At 42.2% G+C, this 20,822-nt stretch overlaps 1 protein-coding gene and 1 long non-coding RNA gene across 2 annotated transcripts in view; one reads left to right on the top strand and one right to left on the bottom strand.

Moving 5' to 3' along the window:
- Positions 1-979: 979 nt before the first annotated feature.
- LOC110535962 (neuronal calcium sensor 1) overlaps positions 980-20,822 on the top strand; it is a 32,914-nt gene continuing 13,071 nt past the window's right edge. The window contains exons 1-4 of the mRNA XM_036935793.1: positions 980-1,117; positions 2,049-2,958; positions 3,063-3,231; positions 13,387-13,411. Of these exons, the coding sequence (XP_036791688.1) occupies positions 3,168-3,231; positions 13,387-13,411 (89 nt within the window). The 5' untranslated portion in view covers positions 980-1,117; positions 2,049-2,958; positions 3,063-3,167. The remainder of the gene's footprint in view (positions 1,118-2,048; positions 2,959-3,062; positions 3,232-13,386; positions 13,412-20,822) is intronic.
- On the bottom strand, positions 15,446-19,192 carry LOC118937369. Its single transcript, XR_005034677.1, has 3 exons — positions 19,079-19,192; positions 18,341-18,415; positions 15,446-16,289 (listed from the first exon to the last, which is right to left on the bottom strand). It is a non-coding gene; the product is annotated as an uncharacterized LOC118937369 (long non-coding RNA).

Raw genomic sequence — 20,822 nt, forward strand, 5'->3', positions numbered from 1 at the left:
TGATGCTTGGCTACAATCTTGTGTCTGACCTCCACAGATCATTTTCTGGTTCTCTTTCTTTTCTCCATGCTCATTGCAGTATACAACGTGACACAAAACAGGAGAATAAGTCCTTTTCTCTAGTCAAACTGGTTGAATGAGTGATTTTCATATTGCAGGCACCTGCAACTCACGACATGTGAGTTCAATTCCAAAGTAAAGGAGAATCACCTGCATGAAATCAAATTACTTCTAACTACTTCTAGAAGGTGCCATTTTATGATTTATTTGTGGAATAAGCTAACATTTAGTAAATTATTCAGATTCTTTTGTTTTGTTCAAATGAAACCAAAGACATATATATGTGGACACCAAAATTTCAACACAACAGTTTTCAACAGTTTTCTGGAAGAAATTGGGCAAAATTTGCAAGGGTGACAATATTTTTCTAGGTACTCTTTGCCTGGTCCAGTCAGTGTGCCTCCTCTGCAAAATACCATTGACAGATCTTTTTGTAAATAATTATGATAAAACGTAGGATAAAAATGAAGAAATAACAAACCTGAGGGGGCACCTGCCCTTGTGCCCCCTATGGACATGACGTCACTAACTGTAATGACAAAGTCCCTCATCCAGAACACCACAGCACACCACTAGATATGGCTCTCTCAAGGTGATGTGATTTAAAAGGAATCCCAGCTCCACTGCCGTTGTGCCTTTGACCAAGGCACTTAACCCCAAATTTGCTCCAACTGCACTGCACCGCTGCTGACCCTGTTCCACATTGGTGTGTGTCTGCTGGTTAATTAAGGAAGAGAACGAATGTCTGTTTCTAACCAAATGGAAAATTAAGTATCTATTCTCTTACACTTAATTGCTGTTCATTTTGAATACTTTTACAATACCTCTGATTTACAGTTCGAGACAGACTATCGAAAATTGCACAGGAAATAAACGGTTAATAGCACATGTTGTCCTGAGGTTCAGGACTGCGATGTCAGGCGCTCCTGAATCTAGGTGACGCCAGTGGAAGAGACCGACAGGAGAAGCGCGCTCTTGTAGAATACAGAAACCTCGCGGGAAAAGCAGATAATTCGTCGATTTACGGTTAATTCCGGATGCCTGTCTGAAGATGAAGGTGAGTGTTTCAAAATAAATCTGTCATTATGTCTTTCTGTTACAAGGGTATTATTTGTCATAGATAGTGAAAGTAGCTTTATAAGTAAACGAATGACAGGTAACAAACCGAAGAGCTCAGCCTTCACCGTCGCCATATCCATTTCTGTTTGTGTTGCTAAGCAATAGCGCTGAATCCGTCTTTGGTACTGGTATCCTACTTTCGCAAACTGGTAGCCTACTTTTTGACTGTTTCGTTATTGAGTTGTTATTTTGTTCAAAGAAACATCACACAGCCTGGGTATAGTATAAATATTGTAGTGAACTCAAACCAAAATGCAATGAGGTGTAAAATTATTATATGTAATTTAGATATGTTATTTACTTTGAGCCTGGCAGAATGTCTTAATGTTTTTGGATAATTGATATGCTAGATTGAATGACATAGGGCAATTCCAAGGTAATGCTGAGACTTAGATTTTTCACTTTACAATGTAGGCTATGTCAAACAAAAAAACGATGATTGCAAAGTTAAAGAAACCATACAACTCTATGCACAATGGACTACTTTTATTAATAGCACTGAACATTTTACCAAAGCAGATTTACTTGAACAGTGCAGATGCAAAGTTTGGTAACAGAATGAAGATTTGTGCTGTTTGTTCCGTCATTCCATTACCAAACCTTTCATCTGCACTGCAAGAGCATTGTGAGGACTGCATACACAGGAGCAGGGCATTTCTCTCTCAACCCAATGAAGTCAAGCAAGTTGCTGTTTCAGTATTGTCTGTGAATGCTTGAGGAGAACTCGGCATTGAGAACTGCTCAGCATTTGACACTGTCATTGGTGTGGAGTGGGTGAGATTCCAGGGATGTTCACTGCAATCTTGCCCTCCTGGCACTGCCCTGACCTTGCAACTGCTGGTTTTTTTTTTTTGTGTTTTTTTTTACAGTGTCTAGGTTACTCGGGACCATGGAGCTGAGCAAACACAAGATGATGATTACCGTCACCACAGTCACATGCATAGAGAAGACAGTTCAGGCCAAGAACAGAACAAACACAGACATAGACCCTAATGCTTAGTGAGGAAAGGTGCCGTATTGTCCTGTGATGTACTGAGACTCAGCCAGCTACTGAGGTAGCATCTATGAATGCCATCTCAGGCCTGTGACACAGAGAAATTCCATTATTCACCTGAAGGAAGGAGAATTGTGAGTCAGAATGGAAGAGAAAAGAGAACTGTCACTCTGTAAATCTCTCAGCCAGTAAACTCACTGGGACGTTTTTATTTTCTCTCTAATTTTCTGTATTTTGCATTTAAAATGACAGTTTAAGTCGCAAAGACCTTTTGACTTTGTATTTTCTGCTGCTGTGTTTGAAGGAAGTCCTGCTGGGATCTGAGTTCAAGCCTGGGGTGTAATTGAAAAGAGAGTGCATCTAAGGCTGAGCCCTGTTCATTGTATTTTTTTTTACCCACCCCCTTATCTCAGCTGTCAAGAGGGAGGATTCTCTTATAAGTTACCCGCAGCCACAGAGACAGTGGTGGGAAAAGAGGGTGGGAGGAAGATAAAGGAGGAAAAGGAGGGGTGAAAGGAACATTGAGCTGAGTGTGAGGGAGTGTGTACACACAACCCAGAGACTGAGTGACTCCTGTAACCAAGGACAAAGGTAGCAACACATCACAACGTCACTCTCGCCCACTGAGCATCCTAAAGAAAGGGGAGGCGAGCACTCAGACTCTGAATCAACAGTCTCCCATTATTCAGTGCTGAGCCCCTGGGGTTGGAGTGATTGCCCTGGAGTGCTGAAGTCTGGGCACATCTTGGCCACATCCAGAGTGGACTGCACTGAACAGAAGCCTGGTGGGTGGAGTTAAATTCTCTGCCAGAGTTTACTGTTCTCTTATTTCAGTGGTATAATTGCATTGCTTTCTTTAACTGGCCCATATTTGCATCTGTTTGACCAGCGAGGACTGAGGAGTAGACTGAGAGGGGTGTTCAGTGTGTGTCAAGGTGGAGCTGGAGGAGGCGTGGAGGAGTAACCCAAGGCAGTGAGGACAAAGGTACCCACCATGGGAAAATCAAACAGCAAGCTCAAGCAGGAGGTGGTGGAGGAACTCACCAGGAAGACCTACTGTGAGTGTCCTTTTTTTAATGTTCTATCTTTTTTCAACTGGACTGAGATAGGATGTGGATTGTATAAAATGCAAATATTTTATGTTGGGTGAACAAAATCATTGTAAAATGGATGAATAAATAACCTATACATAATACATGCCTATTTCATAACTATGTAACAGCATTAAAACAGCACTGTAAGAGCACTGAACCAAGTCTGATTTAGTGCTGGTGAATTTTCTAGTGCATTTTATGATGAACAATATTGAATAAAATACTAAATGTGTACCTCACATGACCTGGTTTCCATGTAGCCTGGATAAGACATCTAGGCTTCTGTTTCTCTTAATCCTCAGAAACAACAGCACAAATTAAAGGCCCAATGCAGCCGTTTTATATCAATATTAAATCATGTCTGGGTAACAATTAAGTACCTTACTGTAATAGATGTATATTAACATGGGCAAAAACAGCTTTTTAAAAAACTATTTTTCAAGCAAGAATGACTGTCTGGGAGTGGTCTACGTGGGGAGGGAAAACTGAAAACTAGCTGTTATTGGCAGAGAGGTTTAGAACCGCATGGTGATGTCACCATGGAAACTCCAGCCCATGCAAACCTGCTGATTAGAAGGTCCTGTGTAGATTGTATTTTTAACAAGCAACTATCAGGAAATAACACTGATCACATTTTTCACACTTTTACAGTATTTGTTTCATCAGCTGTTACAATATGATAAAAAACATAGGAAAACAAATTTTACTGCCATGGGCCTTTAACTGTCATCTCCTCTGTGGATATAGCCTAGGCTTCATATTTTTGGCTTGCATAAATATTTCTATGGTGTCACAAATTGTGATTAGTTCAGGTCTTTGGAAACAGTCCACTGGGAAGGAGAGATATATGAATATGCAGATGGAGTTAAGACTTTGGATCAGCAATCAAGCTGGTGGTGGTTTGCCAAAAGTTAGCAAATATGGGCTTGATGGAGCCTTCATACAGTGCCATTAGTGTATGCACATTTAGGCAAAGGTCTTCAAGTAGCAGGCAAAATAACACTATTTTCATTGTGTGCAATAGGTCACCTAGCCTAAGTCAGGCAAAGTGGACTGGAGGCATTTGCATCAATAACAAGATAATCACAATTATGTTAATTAGCATCTCTAATCACAGAATGAACATATCCACATACAGTTGAAGTCAGAAGTTTACATACACCTTAGCCAAATACATTTAAACTCAGTTTTTCACAGTTCCTGACATTTAATCCTAGTAAAAATGTCCTGTCTTAGGTCAGTTAGGATCACCACTTTATTTTAAGAATGTGAAATGTCAGAATAATAGTAGAGAGAATTATTTATTTCAGCTTTTATTTATTTCATCACATTCCCAGTGGGTCAGAAGTTTACATACAAATGTTCTATAGGGTTGAGGTCAGGACTTTGTGATGGCCATCCCAATACCTTGACTTTGTTGTCCTTAAGCCATTTTGCCACAACTTTGGAAGTATGCTTGGGGTCATTGTCTATTTGGAAGACCCATTTACGACCAAGCTTCAACTTCCTGACTGATGTATTGAGATGTTGCTTCAATATATCCACATAATTTTCCTACCTCATGATGCCATCTATTTTGTGAAGTGTACCAGTCCCTCGTGCAGCAAAGCACCCCCACAACATGATGCTGCCACCCCGTGCTTCACGGTTGGGATGGGGTTCTTTGGCTCGCAAACTTCCCCCTTTTTCCTCCAAACATAACAATGGTCATAATGGCCAAACAGTTCTATTTTTGTTTCATCAGACCAGAGGACATTTCTCCAAAAAGTACAATCTTTGTCCCCATGTGCAGTTGCAAACTGTAGTCTGGCTTTTTTATGGTGGTTTTGGAGCAGTGGCTTCTTCCTTGCTGAGCGGCCTTTCAGGTTATGTTGATATAGGACTCGTTTTACTGTGGATATAGATACTTTTGTACCTGTTTCCTCCAGCATCTTCACAAGGTCCTTTGCTGTTGTTCTGGGATTGATTTGAACTTTTCGCACCAAAGGACGTTCATCTCTAGGAGACAGAATGCGTCTCCTTCGTGAGCGGTATGACGGCTGCGTGATCCCATGGTGTTTATACTTGCGTACTATTATTTGTACAGGTGAACGTGGTACCTTCAGGCGTTTGGAAATTACTCCCAAGAATGAACCAGAGTTGTGGAGGTCTACAATTTATTTTCTGAGGTCTTGGCTGATTTATTTGGATTTTTCCATGATGTCAAACAAAGAGGCACTGAGTCTGAAGGTAGGCCTTGAAATACATCCACAGGTACACCTACAATTGACTCAAATGATGTCAATTAGCCTATCAGAAGCTTCTAAAGCCATGACATCGTTTTCTGGAATTTTCCAAGCTGTTTAAAGGCACAGTCAACTTAGTGTATGTAAACTTCTGACCCACTGGAATTGTGATACAGTGAATTACAAGTGAAATAATCTTGTCTGTAAACAATTGTTGGAAAAATTACTTGTGTCATTCACAAAGTAGATGTCCTAACCGACTTGCCAAAACTATAGTTTGTTAACAATACATTTGTGGAGTGGTTTAAAAATGAGTTTTAATGACTCAAACATAAGTGTATGTATACTTCCGACTTCAACTGTAGCCATTTAAATGAAGCAGTCCATTTTGCAAATAAATATTGCTTTTTGTTCCTTCAGTATTTAGAAGACAAGAGTTGAAACATTACATTTGTGCACACAGTATTGAGTCTAGTGGGGGGGTGGTTAGCTTGTAGCATTGCATGCCAGGTGTTGGGTGGGAGTTGACAGCCAATGGCTGCCTAATGACAGTTCTGTTCACGCGGTGGGCTTCACCACACCACAACCAGGGAAGGCTGCTGTGGCAGGAGATTGAAGTGCTGAGGAAGATTGGGCTTCGTGCTGGGATGGGCTGTTTGCTGCTCTCCTTTATCCAGCTCTCTCTTTTCTGTTTTTTCTCTCTCTCTCTCTCCCTCCACATCCCCTAATTGCCCTATTTGAGCAGGGAATGGAACAGTATAATTAGGATCTCATCTCCTTAGCTTTGCACAGAGGGGCACCCAGCCTTTTCTCCCAGCATGTCCACTCCCTTACCCCGCTCTCATCTAATTTAGACCCCTTTTCATTTCTCCCCTCATTCCATCTCCTTTTCTTTCTGATTCTTCTTCTCCCTCTCCTGTTGAGAGGCTTAAATATTATTCCTCTGACTTGTAAATCATATCCTTTCTTCCTTTCTCATTGGAAGTTGTTTTCAGTGATCAATTTTGAGCCCAGGAAGTTGTAGGGCTGTTTTCAGTGCCATAATAAAAGATTAAAAGAAGCTGGCTTACCCTACTGTCCTGTCCATGGCACACACCCAAATTAAAGGAGGAGCACCGTCTGTGCGTTAACAATTTTAGGATGCAGTTCTGGAGATTGTGTTTTTTTGGTGCATCTAAGGTAATTTGACAGCCAGTCAAGTAAATCTCATAAGCAACGTTTTTACTCCTATTGCCAACCTCACTTTGATCCAATGTCAAGTTTGAGACATTCTCTTTTGACACTTCAAAGGAAAAGCCTATCTATAATTATACCAGTCTTACACGTTTGGTTGTGCGGGCAGAAAGCAGAGATACTTCCTCTGCTTTCCTACTTTTTCTATTAGCTATTTCAATTTGCCAATTTAACAAGCATTTAATATTGCATGTTATGGCTTAAAACATACCCATATTTTAATGTAGGGGGCCACAGTTTAGCCTACTGTACCTAAACCTAAACAAGTCTAAATGGTTTTCCAAATGACTGGTCTGATATGATATGGAAAGAGGAATCCCAGTCAACCTGAGGATGTAATAGGTGTTTTTGTTAGCCGTCAGACTCAGCTCAGCAGTTGATACTGACAGAGTGCAAGCTGGATGTGAGTAGGCCTGCAGGGCAAGTAAGCTGCTAGCCCTGACCTCACTGCTCTCCTCCCTCCTCATAGGCTGATTGTATTACTGCCCATTGCCTTTGACTGAGTTACATAATCAAACTTGATTAAATCTCAGCCATGGTGAATTGCCTAGATTTTTGGACGGCATTGACTTTTGAGGCCAATTTAATGGCTTGCCCGACATTCGTGAGATTGACTCTGTAATTTATGAATGTGTCACATGATAATTCTCTGTGAAGCGCTGAGCAAAGCAGGGATGTACAGTGAGGGAAAAAAGTATTTGATCCCCTGCTGATTTTGTATGTTTGCCCACTGACAACGAAATGATCCGTCTATAATTTTAATGGTAGGTTTATTTGAACAGTGAGAGACAGAATAACAACAACAAAATCCAGAAAAAGTCATGTCAAAAATGTTATAAATTGATTTGCCTTTTAATGAGGGAAATAAGTATTTGACCCCTCTGCAAAACATGACTTAGTATTTGGTGGCAAAACCCTTGTTGGCAATCACAGATGTCAGACGTTTCTTGTAGTTGGCCACCAGGTTTGCACACATCTCAGGAGGGATTTTGTCCCACTCATCTTTGCAGATCTTCTCCAAGTCAGTAAGGTTTCGAGGCTGACGTTTGGCAACTCGAACCATTAGCTCCCTCCACAGATGTTCTATGTGATTAAGGTCTGGAGACAGGCTAGGCCACTCCAGGAACTTAATGTGCTTCTTCTTGAGCCACTCATTTGTTGCCTTGGCCGTGTGTTTTGGGTCATTGTCATGCTGGAGTACCCATCCACGACCCATTTTCAATGCCCTGGATGAGGGAAGGAGGTTCTCACCCAAGATTTGATGGTACATGGCCCCGTCCATCGTCCCTTTGATGCGGTGAAGTTGTCCTGTCCCCTTAGCAGAAAAACACCCCCAAAGCATAATGTTTCCACCTGAATGTTTGACGGTGGGGATGGTGTTCTTGGGGTCATAGGCAGCATTCCTCCTCCTCCAAACACGGCGAGTTGATTTGATGCCAAAGAGCTCCATTTTGGTCTCATCTGACCACAACACTTTCACCCAGTTGTCCTTTGAATCATTCAGATGTTCATTGGCAAACTTCAGACGGGCATGTACAGTGGGGCAAAAAAGTATTTAGTCAGCCACCAATTGTGCACGTTCTCCCACTTAAAAAGATGAGAGAGACCTGTAATTTTCATCATTGGTACACTTCAACTATGACAGACAAAATGAGAAAAACAATTCCAGAAAATCACATTGTAGGATTTTTAATGAAATTATTTGCAAATTATGGTGGAAAATAAGTATTTGGTCACCTACAAACAAGCAGGATTTCTGGCTCTCACAGACCTGTAACTTCTTCTTTAAGAGGCTCCTCTGTCTTCCACTCGTTACCTGTATTAATGGCACCTGTTTGAACTTGTTATCAGTATAAAAGACACCTGTCGACAACCTCAAACAGTCACACTCCAAACTCCACTATGGCCAAGACCAAAGAGCTGTCAATGGACACCAGAAACAAAATTGTAGACCTGCACCAGGCTGGGAAGACTGAATCTGCAATAGGTAAGCAGCTTGGTTTGAAGAAATCAACTGTGGGAGCAATTATTAGGAAATGGAAGACATACAAGACCACTGATAATCTCCCTTGATCTGGGGCTCCACGCAAGATCTCACCCCGTGGGGTCAAAATGATCACAAGAACGGTGAGCAAAAATCCCAGAACCACACGGGGGGGGACCTATTGAATGACCTGCAGAGAGCTGGGACCAAAGTAACAAAGCCTACCATCAGTAACACACTACGCCGCCAGGGACTCAAATCCTGCAGTGCCAGACGTGTCCCCCTGCTTAAGCCAGTACATGTCCAGGCCCGTCTGAAGTTTGCTAGAGAGCATTTGGATGATCCAGAAGAAGTTTGGGAGAATGTCATATGGTCAGATGAAACCAAAATATAACTTTTTGGTAAAAACTCAACTCGTCATGTTTGGAGGACAAAGAATGCTGAGTTGCATCCAAAGAACACCATACCTACTGTGAAGCATGGGGGTGGTAACATCATGCTTTGGGGCTGTTTTTCTGCAAAGGGACCAGGACAACTGATCCGTGTAAAGGAAAGAATGAATGGGGCCATGTATCGTGAGATTTTGAGTGAAAACCTCCTTCCATCAGCAAGGGCATTGAATATGAAACGTGGCTGGGTCTTTCAGCATGACAATGATCCCAAACACACCACCCGGGCAACGAAGGAGTGGCTTTGTAAGAAGCATTTCAAGGTCCCGGAGTGGCCTAGCCAGTCTCCAGATCTCAACCCCATAGAAAATCTTTGGAGGGAGTTGAAAGTCTGTGTTGCCCAGCAGCAGCCCCAAAACATCACTGCTCTAGAGGAGATCTGCATGGAGGAATGGGCCAAAATACCAGCAACAGTGTGTGAAAACCTTGTGAAGACTTACAGAAAACGTTTGACCTCTGTCATTGCCAACAAAGAGTATATAACAAAGTATTGAGATAAACTTTTGTTATTGACCAAATACTTATTTTCCACAATAATTTGCAAATAAATTCATAAAAAATCCTACAATGTGATTTTCTGGAGTTTTTTTCTGTCATAGTTGAAGTGGACCTATGATGAAAATTACAGGCCTCTCTCATCGTTTTAAGTGGGAGAACTTGCACAATTGGTGGCTGACTAAATACTTTTTTGCCCCACTGTATATGTGCTTTCTTGAGCAGGGGTACCTTGCGGGCGCTGCAGGATTTCAGTCCTTCACGGCGTAGTGTGTTACCAATTGTTTTCTTGGTGACTATGGTCCCAGCTGCCTTGAAATCATTGTTCTGGGCTGATTCCTCACCGTTCTCATGATCATTGCAACTCCATGAGGTGAGATCTTGCATGGAGCCCCTGGACGAGGGAGAGTGACAGTTCTTTTGTGTTTCTTCCATTTGCGAATAATCGCAGCGACCAAGCTGCTTGGAGATGGTCTTGTAGCCCATTCCAGCCTTGTGTAGGTCTACAATCTTGTCCCTGACATCCTTGGAGAGCTCTTTGGTCTTGGCCATGGTGGAGAGTTTGGAATCTGATTGATTGATTGCTTCTGTGGACAGGTGTCTTTTATACAGGTAACAAACTGAGATTAGGAGCACTCCCTTTAAGAGTGTGCTCCTAATTTCAGCTTGTTACCTGTATAAAAGACACCTGGGAGCCAGAAATCTTTCTGATTGAGAGGGGGTCAAATACTTATTTTCCTCATTAAAATGCAAATCAATTTATAACATTTTTGACATGCGTTTTTCTGGATTTTTGTTGTTGTTATTCTGTCTCTCACTGTTCAAATAAACCTACAATTAAAATGATAGACTGATAATTTCTTTGTCAGTGGGCAAACGTACAAAATCAGCAGGGATCAAATACTTTTTTCCCTCACTGTACATGTGGGCGTAGGGCGTAGGCTATACCCTCAGTGGAAATTGGTTGCATCATGTCTCTTTACTGTTCTTATACTAACTGCACCAGTCAGCTACAATACTGGACGATGATTCTAGGCTAATAAAAATATTGTAACTAGTCTGTTAAAACCTCCACGGGATTGGTGTCCCCCTTGCGGGACGGCTGAGCTAACGTGCGCTAATGTGATTAGCATGACATTGTAAGGAACAAGAACATTTCCCAGGACATAGACATGTCTTATATGGGCAGAAAGATCAAATGTAGCATAGTTTTGTTTGATAAAATCTATTTTTATGTTCAAATGTAAGAACTGGGTTCTACAGTTTGAACCCCTGCTGTGTCTGTACATGTCTTTTCTGTACGGAAGCTAATTATCCATCATTTATGACATTCCTGGGAATGTGTAAAAAAAAAAATATTACCATATAATTTTTGTATGTTCTCTATAGTTATGTACTTGAAAATGTATCAATTAGGGCCTCCCGGTGGAGCAGTGGTCTAAGGCTATGGCTGTGCCACCAGAGACTCTGGGTTCAAGCACAGCCTCTGTCGCAGCCAGCTGCAACTGGGAGGCTCATGGGGCAGCGCACAATTGGCCTAGCGTCGTCCGGGTTAGGGAGGGTTTGGCCAGCAGGGATATCCTTGTCTCATTGTGCACTAGCGACTCCTGTGGCGGGCTGGGTGCAGTGCACGCTGACCAGGTCACTAGGTGTTTCCTCCGACACATTGGTGCGGCTGGCTGCAGGGTTGGATGCGCGCTGTGTTAAGAAGCAGTGCGGCTTGGCTTGGTTGGGTTGTGTTTTGGAGGACGCATGACCTTCGCCTCTCCCGAGTCCGTGCGGGAGTTGTAGCAACAACACAGTTGGATACCATGAAACTGGTTCGATAATGTTACCTCCTAAACCCAATCTGCAAATAATAAAGACAGATTATGATTATGAAGATTATTATGATTATTATGAGTCAGCACCACATCACTAAAGCCCATTCATTCCACCATGTTGGTAAGTTAATGGTTCTCTGACTTCTCTCTCAATTTGAGATTTTTTGCCATTTTGACAATGAGAAGGCCAAGGGGTTGTTTGAGAATAAGAACCTAATTCTGAAGGCATATATAAGTGAATAAATTAACTTGTGCTTAACTTGTGTTATTCACCCATAACATTTTATTTAAAAACTGGTTGGAGTTTTTACGGGAACTTGAAAGTGTTGAGACACGTCCACAGACAGTGTTTTTATAAATATTATAGTTTAATGTAAACGTAAACTAGTATTCCATTTTTATGATTTATGGAAAAACTAAAGCAACATATTTTTTGTTTTATTCAAACAAGTTAGGTTTTTCTACAATGAAATTGTCACCAGATCTCGACCCAATTGAACACTTATGGGAGATTCTAGAGCGGTGCCTGAGACAGCGTTTTCCACCACCATCATCAACAAAACATCAAATTATGGAATTTTTCGTGGAAGAATGGTGTCACATCCCTCCAATAGAGTTACAGACACTGGTAGAATATTTGCCAAGGTGTATTGAAGCAACGCCCTATTAAGACACTTTATGTTGGTGTTTCCTTTATTTTGGCAGTTACCTGTATTTATTAAGCAAAACACCCAAGAAAACAACACTGCATCAGGCAATGTTAATAAATAGCCTATCCTTGCTCTACATGACAAGCTTCATTAAAATGTTGAATTAACTACTTAGTGGTGAAATGGCACTGTCTAGGTTACTGTTGAATGAAACAGGAAAATTAAGAGACCGGTTTCTTTTTTTTTTTGGTCTTTAAAATGAGGCAATCTTTTCCCAAAGGATATTTGTTTGAGCGTGTAGGAGGAAAGGCGGACACCTACTCTCAATTATATCATCCCTCTCCCTATCCACTGGGAACTCATTCACTCACTGGCATGAGCTTGTACTTGAAGGTTACAGGTATGCCTGGACATGACCTTTGCACATTCACTGTGTAAGGTTCAGGTAATATGATAGTTGTGACTATTCAAACCTTTGAATTATTCCCTCCACAGACTGGATAACGTCTTGCAGGATTCTATATATGAGTTGTTTTTTTTTATCCAACCACGATTATGGTGACAACAACATTATGACCTGTGGCAGAGGGAACAGCAAAATATAGCCCATGAACATTTAGTTTGTTGTATTGTGTGTAGTGCCTTAAGTAGCATCCTGTATAGAGAAAGCTACCTGTCTGTCCGAAGAACCACTGCTATGAGCAGTGTACCTTCAGAACGCCGTCACAGGACCACCAGGTTTTCAGCCCTTGTTTTAGAGAGTATGCCCCAGGGTTCAGATTGTGAAAGGAGAACCATGAGGGAGTGGTTGATTAGATACTGGCAGATAATAATGCTGCTTGTGTGGGCATGATAACATGTCTCGTTACCCAAGCCACTCACCATCCTGCTGGGTGACCTCTCTCTCTCACACAATGTGCTAAATTGACCTTTGAAATAATAATAATGATGTGGTCCTTGGGAGCAATACAGCAGATTAGTGAATTCCATAGCTTCAGGTGTGATGAATCATTCGGTTTGTTAACAATATGTACGGAATTACACATTATTCCTCAGGGTGGTTGCAAATGGAAAAACCCCAGTGCAATCATAATTTAAATGGACAGCACTATTAAGCCAGATATACTGTCAGTCCAACCTGTACAGTCATGGGAATCAGTGATTTTCACCTGCCAATGGATTTTCCAAGTCACCTTCATGGTCTGATACATAGTACATTAGTTTGTCTCTTGCTAAAAACAGTTTCTTTTTTTCTTACAGTTACAGAGAAAGAGGTGCAACAGTGGTAAGTACATCATTTTAAATGACCCTCCAAATCTCCTCCTGCTCTACCCTTTTTTTCTCCCCTCTTCTCCCAAAACTCAGATTCTTCTAACCTATGCATTACCCCTAGTCCTCAAATAGAACTGTAGCTGCCCATGTGGGTGAGATTGACTGAGTCACCTGCAACATCTGCTGTCTACTACATTTGGCAGATGTTCTTGTGTTAATGCCAGGTGCTCCAGGGGCCAGCTAAAGGCTGACTTCAGTCTACAGGGTCACTATGACTGGTCTGAACCTGGAGTGTAGATCTGCTGCTCTGGGGGCTGAGAGCAGTGACTAGGGTGTGAGCTGGCTGGGCTGGTGACCAGGAGCTTCCTGAGTTGTTGACTCATGTCTGACTGATGCTCCAACTCTGCAGCTGGGTATTAAGGCTTTTCTACAGAGGGAGTATTTCACTTTATATAGCCCTCTGATTAAATCCTCAATTTAATAGATATTTGACACACAGATATTGCTTCTGAGGTGAAATCCATGGGAAAAGTATTTAAGTAGGCTAGATAGTATAGTTCTACTGCAAAGTTAATTTCTCACACATTGCCTTGGAGACAGATGAGTTCTGAAAATAGAATGACTTTGAAGCCTGATAATAGTGAGACAGAGTGACTTTGGAGTCTGTCTGATAACACTGATACAAACACCTCCGTGATCTAATCCCTGCGCCTCCCAAGCCTTCTGGGGCTATTTTCAAGAGGGCCTTCTGATAACAAAACAAAATCGCAAGGTGCAAAGAGCATTCTACACTCTTTTGTGTTACTATAGCTCACAGCATTCCCTCCATGAGATTGTGGGTGTATCACCAGATTGCACCTTAAATGTGTTTCAGAGAGGGTATTACCATGTATTGCTCTCTGGCCTCCCTCTACTCTCAGACTGCACTTAACCTACTGGCTTTGTGACTAAATAGGCCTACATGAACACCTCTCAAACCAGCCATGTCACAGATTTCCTACAGAGTCAGGGATTGGTGATATTGTTGATGAAATCAAATCAAAGTTTATTGGTCGCATGCACAGTTTAGCAGATTGTCACGAATACACAGGGAGTCAGGAAGCAGGTGCAGAAGGAGAGTTTAATAACAATGATGAAAGGCAAATGAACTAAACAGGAGATGCGTACTGAACATGAAAGCAAACCAACACTGCCTGATGACTGAGGCTACTGAGGGCCAAATAAAGGGAGTGTAATCAAGGTGATGATGAAGTCCAGGTGTGCGTAATAATGGGGAGCAGGTGTGTGTAAGGATGGTTGCCAGCACCGGGGGTTAGTAGATCGGCGACGTCGAGCGCTGGAGTAGGCGTGACACATGTTATAGTGGGAGCAGCAAAATGCTTTTTACTAGCTCCTAACAATGCAGTAAAATGTCAAACAAGTACACATATAATAAAAAATAAAATAAAAAATAACAATCACCCCAATTAAATATAATATATACTGAGTGTACAAAACATTATGAATACCTGCTCTTTCCATGACAAAGACTGACCAGGTGAATCCAGGTAAAAGCTATGATCCCTTATTGATGTCACTTGTTAAATCCATGTTAATCAGTGTGGATGAAGGGAAGGAAAATGGTTAAAGAATGATTTTTAATCCTTGAGACAATTGAGACATGGATTGTGTATGTGTGCCATTCAGAGGGTGAATGGGCAAGACAAAATATTTAAGTGCCTTTGAATGGGGTATGGTAGCAGGCACTGGTTTGTGTCAAGAACTGCAACGCTGCTGGATTTTTCACACTCAACAGTTTCCAGTGTGTATCAAGAATGGTCCGCCACTCAAAGGACATCCAGCCAACTTGACACAACTATGGAAAGCATTGGAGTCAACATGGGCCAGCATCTCTATGGAATGCTTGAGACACCTTGTAGAGGCCATGCCCCAATGAATTGAGGCTGTTCTGAGGGAAAAAAGGGGGGTGCAAGTCAATATTAGGAAGGTGTTATTGTTTTGTACACTCAGTGTATATGCCATTTAGCAGACGCTTTTAAGCAACTTAGTCATGATTGCATACATTTTACATATGGGTGGTCCTGGGAATAGAACCCGCTACCCTGGCATTACAAGCACCCTGCTCTACCAACTGAGCTACAAAGAACCTGATATGCTTACCAACCAGGCTCAAAGGTTGCTGCTGCCCCCTGGGGGAATGGCGTGTGGAAGTCTAACCTGGATAGTGTTTGTCTATGTCCTCATGAATCTGTGAACACATATAGAACAGTGACAGTGATTGCCTCCCCATCGACGACCGTTCGTGAGCAGGCAAGTGGTGAGACTGGAGGTAAGGTCTTTGCTAGCGCCCCATTGATGGGCATAGCAGCGTAGATCAGCTCCTAGCCCCTTATCAAAGATACTGGTCAGTCGCACACACACAGAGCACGGATTACATTATCAATATTGGTTATGATTAGCCTGGTGAAACCAACCTTATCGATGTGATCACCTTTCTATTTCACTTCAGATATCATAAAATGTGAAGTGAAATAGAATGGTCAACACAGCGATCAGGCTGGTTCCACCAGACTACGTAATGCCCTAAACATTATATGCATCTAAGAAGTAGTAAATAAGCAACAAATAATGTCAGTTTACATAAATTATGTTTCACAATGTTTCACAGTTAAGTGGCTTAACTTCTGTATTTGTACAAATGATGAGCCTGTAGAAGCTGTTTCCGCTGACAGGTGAAGGTTGCTGGCCACATACTTGCCAAAATGTGTCTGACTGTTCCATTCATAGGAATGCTTACAGTGAGGACATGTCTTCATGATGGTGATGAGGGCCCCCTTGCTGGTCTTCTCTGTGCTGCATGTTTGGCAGCAAACTGAACATCTCTCAAACAACTGCAGAAGACAATCTTATGAGGTGGTGGCAAATTGCATTTTGTTCTAAAGGACAAAGCTTTTTGCTAATGCACTTCACAACCAAAACAACTCTATATCCGTTGTATATGCTTGGCTGGGGAATTAGCCTACTAGTTTATCAAGCCAGGGATTTTTCAATGCAACTTTTCACATAAACATTATCTGTTGTTGATGATGAAGCCGTCTGTGTTATCAGGGCAGTAACTCGGGTCACTATCAGAGGCCTCATGTCGTGTCCTTCTGATAGGAGTTGAGGGAGACTGATGTCAAAAACGACTTTCTCTTTTTCCCCAAAACACTTGAGAATGCTGTCTCTGATCAACTTTTTCGTTACCTCTATCAGAACGATCTTCTTGACCCTAACCAGTCAAGGTGGGTCACTCAACAGAGATTGCTCTTCTCTGCATCACGAAGGCTCTCTGCACTGCAAAGCTGACTCTCTCCTCATCCTCCTAGACCTATCCGCTGCCTTCGACACCACAAACCATCAGATCCTCCTCTCCCCCCACTCATGGCTGGGCTTCTCAGGCTCCGCACACTTTTTGGATTGCATCCTACCTGGCAGGCAGCTCTGACCAGGTGACATGGAGAGGATCTGTGTCCGCACCACAGACTCTCACTACTGGTGTCCCCCAGGACTTGGTTCTAGGCCCTCTTCTCTTCGCTCTATACACCAAGTAACTCGTTTCCATCATTTACTCACATGGTCTCTCCTGCGGATGACACTCAACTACTTTTATCCTTCCCCTCTTCTGAAACCCATGGCAACATGCATCACTGCGTGCCTGGCAGATATCTCAGCTTGAATGTCGCCCCCACCACCTCAAGCTTTACCTCAACAAGACGGAGCTGCTCTTCCTCTCAGGGAAAGCCTGCCTGCTAAAAGTCCTCTCCATCACGGTTGACAACTCCACAGTGTCGCCCTTCCAGAGTGCAAATAACCTTGGCTTGACCCTGGACAACACCCTGTCTATCTCTGCAAACATCAAAGCAGTGACTCGCTCCTGCAGGTTCATGCTCTACTACGTCCATAGAGTACGACCCTACATCACACAGGAAGCGGAGCAGGTCTTAATCCAGGCACTTGTCATCTCCTGTCTGGACTACTGCAACTCGTTGTTGACTAGCAGCAAGAGGAACTGCCCTTCCCTACCTTCAGGCTATGCTCAAACCTTACACCCAAAACCAATCACTCTGCTCTGCCACCTCTGGTCTCTTGGCCCTCCACCCCTACAGGAGGGCAGCTCCTGCTCAGCCCAAGCTCTTCTCTGTCTTGGCAATCCAATGGTGGAACCAGGTTCCCGCTGAAGCTAGGACAGCAGAGTCCCTGCCCATCTTCCAAAATCACCTGAAAACCTACCTCTTCAAAGAGTATCTTAAATAATACCCCGCCTCATCTCAACCCTCCCCCCAAAATAAATTATTAAAATATAATTCCTGAAGCAACACTTGCACTTGACTGCCCCCTTTCTAGCTCTGACTTTGCTGAGAAGTACTTTAATTGGGGAAAAGTGTACTTACTATGCATGTGATATGTGGTTGTTCCACCTAGTTGTCTTAAGATGAATGCACTAGCTATAAATCACTTTGGATAAGAGAGCCTGCTAAATGACTAAAATTTAAAAATGAAACAATGGAGGTGTCACAAGGGTACTTGTGTCGCATGACACTTTTACTCTGAAGTTTTGCCTGACAAGCTGTGAAAATTGCAAGTAAACAGTGAATTCAAATATTTTGTTAGGTCACTAAACCATTTGGGTTCCAGAGTGGCGCTGCAGTCTAATGTACTGCATCTCAGTGCTAGAGGCGTCACTACAGACTCTGGTTCGATTCCAGTCTGTATCACAACCGGCCATGATTGGGAGTCCCATAGGGCGGCTCACAATTGGCCCAGCGCTGTCCTGGTTAGTGTTCGGCCCGGGGTAGGCCGTCTTTGTAAATAAGAATTTGTTCTTACATACTTGCCTAGTTAAATAAGTAAAAAAATAATAATAATGTAATCACATTGCTGGACATGTTATGATACCCACATTTTCTCCTTCTGGTAGGTCCCGGCATCCATTCATGACCAGGGGATCAGTCTGACACCCAACTGTGCACTTTGTCTAACAGAAAAACAGCGTCAATCATCATCATCATCATTGTCATCATCCCTCAATTATAAACATAGCTCGAGAAACAACAATATTGTTTGGAAGCTAATTCTATGCTTTACAGATGTTGACAGATTGGCTCCAGATTGGATTCGATTCAGGACGGTGACACCATGCAACCTACTGTGACATGTTTTGTCATGGCCCAGGGTTGGTTTGAGTTGGTTGCTGCTAGTTAGTACACTGCTGTAGTCAGACATGAGTTGTTAGCTAGTACTACCATAGGTCCATCCAATATTTAATTGTGTCCTAGTCATGGGTTGCACCTTGGAGGCTAGTGTGACTGTTTCATCTAAATTACATTAATTTACAGTGGCATGGAAATACGCAAAATTGGGCACATAATTAGTAGCAAACAACGTTGTCATATTATGTCATCAAATTTCCTTTAGAGTGATGATAATGTTGCCATTACTGTTACTAGCAAAGTTCGTCAAAAATAGCTAGCAATGCTAATGTTAGCTAGCTTTAAAAAAATGGTGGCAAATCCGAGTTGTATTGATGTAGGCTAACGTTATCTAGCTAGCAGTGATAATGATTATCAAATATACATAACCATACAAATATACATAACCAGCAGTCTATGGCCTAGCTAGTGACTACCAGTATACTCACCACTGGGCTCCTTCCGCAGAGCATGCAAACCATTTGGATGTGCATCCTGCTGGAAGCATGCATTGCATAGTTAATCTGTATAGGGTTTTTCAGTCTAAAACAGGGGTGTCAAAGTCAAATGGACGGAGGGCCAAATAAAAAAATCAGCTACAAGACGAGGGCCGGACTGTTCGAATGTTCATTGAAAATTTTTTAAATGACGCATATAGTCTAGTGAACCTAATTGAACCTACTGAAAACCTAACAAATATATTACAATATGATCAGATAAATAAAGCAATATTTTCTTATGGCTCTGTCAGTAATCTTTAATTTTCAACAGACACAAAAGACAAATTTCCTTTATATAAATATCCCCATAACATGAACATTAAATGAAAGAAACCGGTATTCAAGGCACCATCAGTAGACTATATTTTCTATTTTAGCAAAAGTGGGCTAAATTTACTTCAAAGAAAAAACAATAATAGCAATTTTCTATCATCCACTCAACTGAAATATTTTTAAAATATAATTGGATTGAAATACAAAAAAATAAAGTGCAAAAATCTATTAATCAAAAACAACACTTTGTTTAAGGAGAAGTAACATGCAGTGAAAACAAATATTAAATTTTAACTTTTAAACTTGAACTGAGTAAAAACTCTAAATATGTGATTGCACAGTAATGTTCACTTGTTTGAGGTTGAGGGTGATACTTGGTGGTGTCCCATCTTTTCCACAAGTTCATCAATGTTCGGGGTAAGGCTCTGAGCTGAAGAAATCCTCAGAATTGAGTGGAGGTGTTCAGCAGTAAGTCGACTTCTGTGTGATGTTTTGTTCAGGTTCATCAAAGAAAACAGTTGTTCACACAGGTATGTGCTGCCAAACATAGACAACGTTTGAGCAGCCTGGATGCGCAGCTGGGGCATTGTGCCGGGGAGGAAACGGGCGAACTCCGCAGCACCCACTGCCGCATATTTTGCCCTCAGTGCATCATTGCATTGGAGGTCAATCAACTCCATTTGGAGGTTTGGTGGTGAGCTTTCCACGTCAACAGCAAATGGGTTACCGAGCAGTTCCAACCTGCTTTTTTGTGCTTCAAAGTCAGCAAATCGGCGTCGAAAGTCAGCGGCAAGCATACCTATTTTATCAGCCAACTGTGTGCTCGGGAACGCACTGGTAGAGAGCTTCTCTTTCATGGTCTGGCAGCTGGGAAAGTGGCTCAAATTTTCTTTCCGCATCTGCGTCTCCCACAGAGTCAGTTTGGTTTTAAATGCCTTCACTGTACTGTACATATCAGAGATGACACGATCCCGACCCTGCAGCTGCAAGTTTATTGCATTCAGATGACTCGTAATGTCACACAGAAAAGCCATTTCACACAGAAACATTTCGTCTCGGAGTTGTGTTGTGTCTTTCCCTTTGCTGTCCAAGAACAGACAAATCTCCTCACGAAGCTCGAAACATCTTTGAAGCACCTTTCCCTGGCTTAGCCATCGCACCTCTGTGTGATAAGGCAAATCACCATGCTCCGTTTCTAACTCCGTCAGAAATGCCTTGAACTGGCGGTGATTCAAACCTTTGGCTCTGATAAAGTTAACTGTGCGCGTGATGATGCTCATTACATGCTCCATTTTCAAGGCTTTACCGCACAACGCTTCCTGGTGTATGATACAATGATAAGCTGTCAGCTCACCTGTCGCGTTTTCCTCTTGCATCTTTTCCCGTATCTTCGCCACCAGTCCGCTCCTGTGTCCACACA

Source organism: Oncorhynchus mykiss, chromosome 11 (genome assembly GCF_013265735.2).
Source record: "Oncorhynchus mykiss isolate Arlee chromosome 11, USDA_OmykA_1.1, whole genome shotgun sequence".
Classification (NCBI taxonomy): Eukaryota; Metazoa; Chordata; class Actinopteri; order Salmoniformes; family Salmonidae; genus Oncorhynchus; species Oncorhynchus mykiss.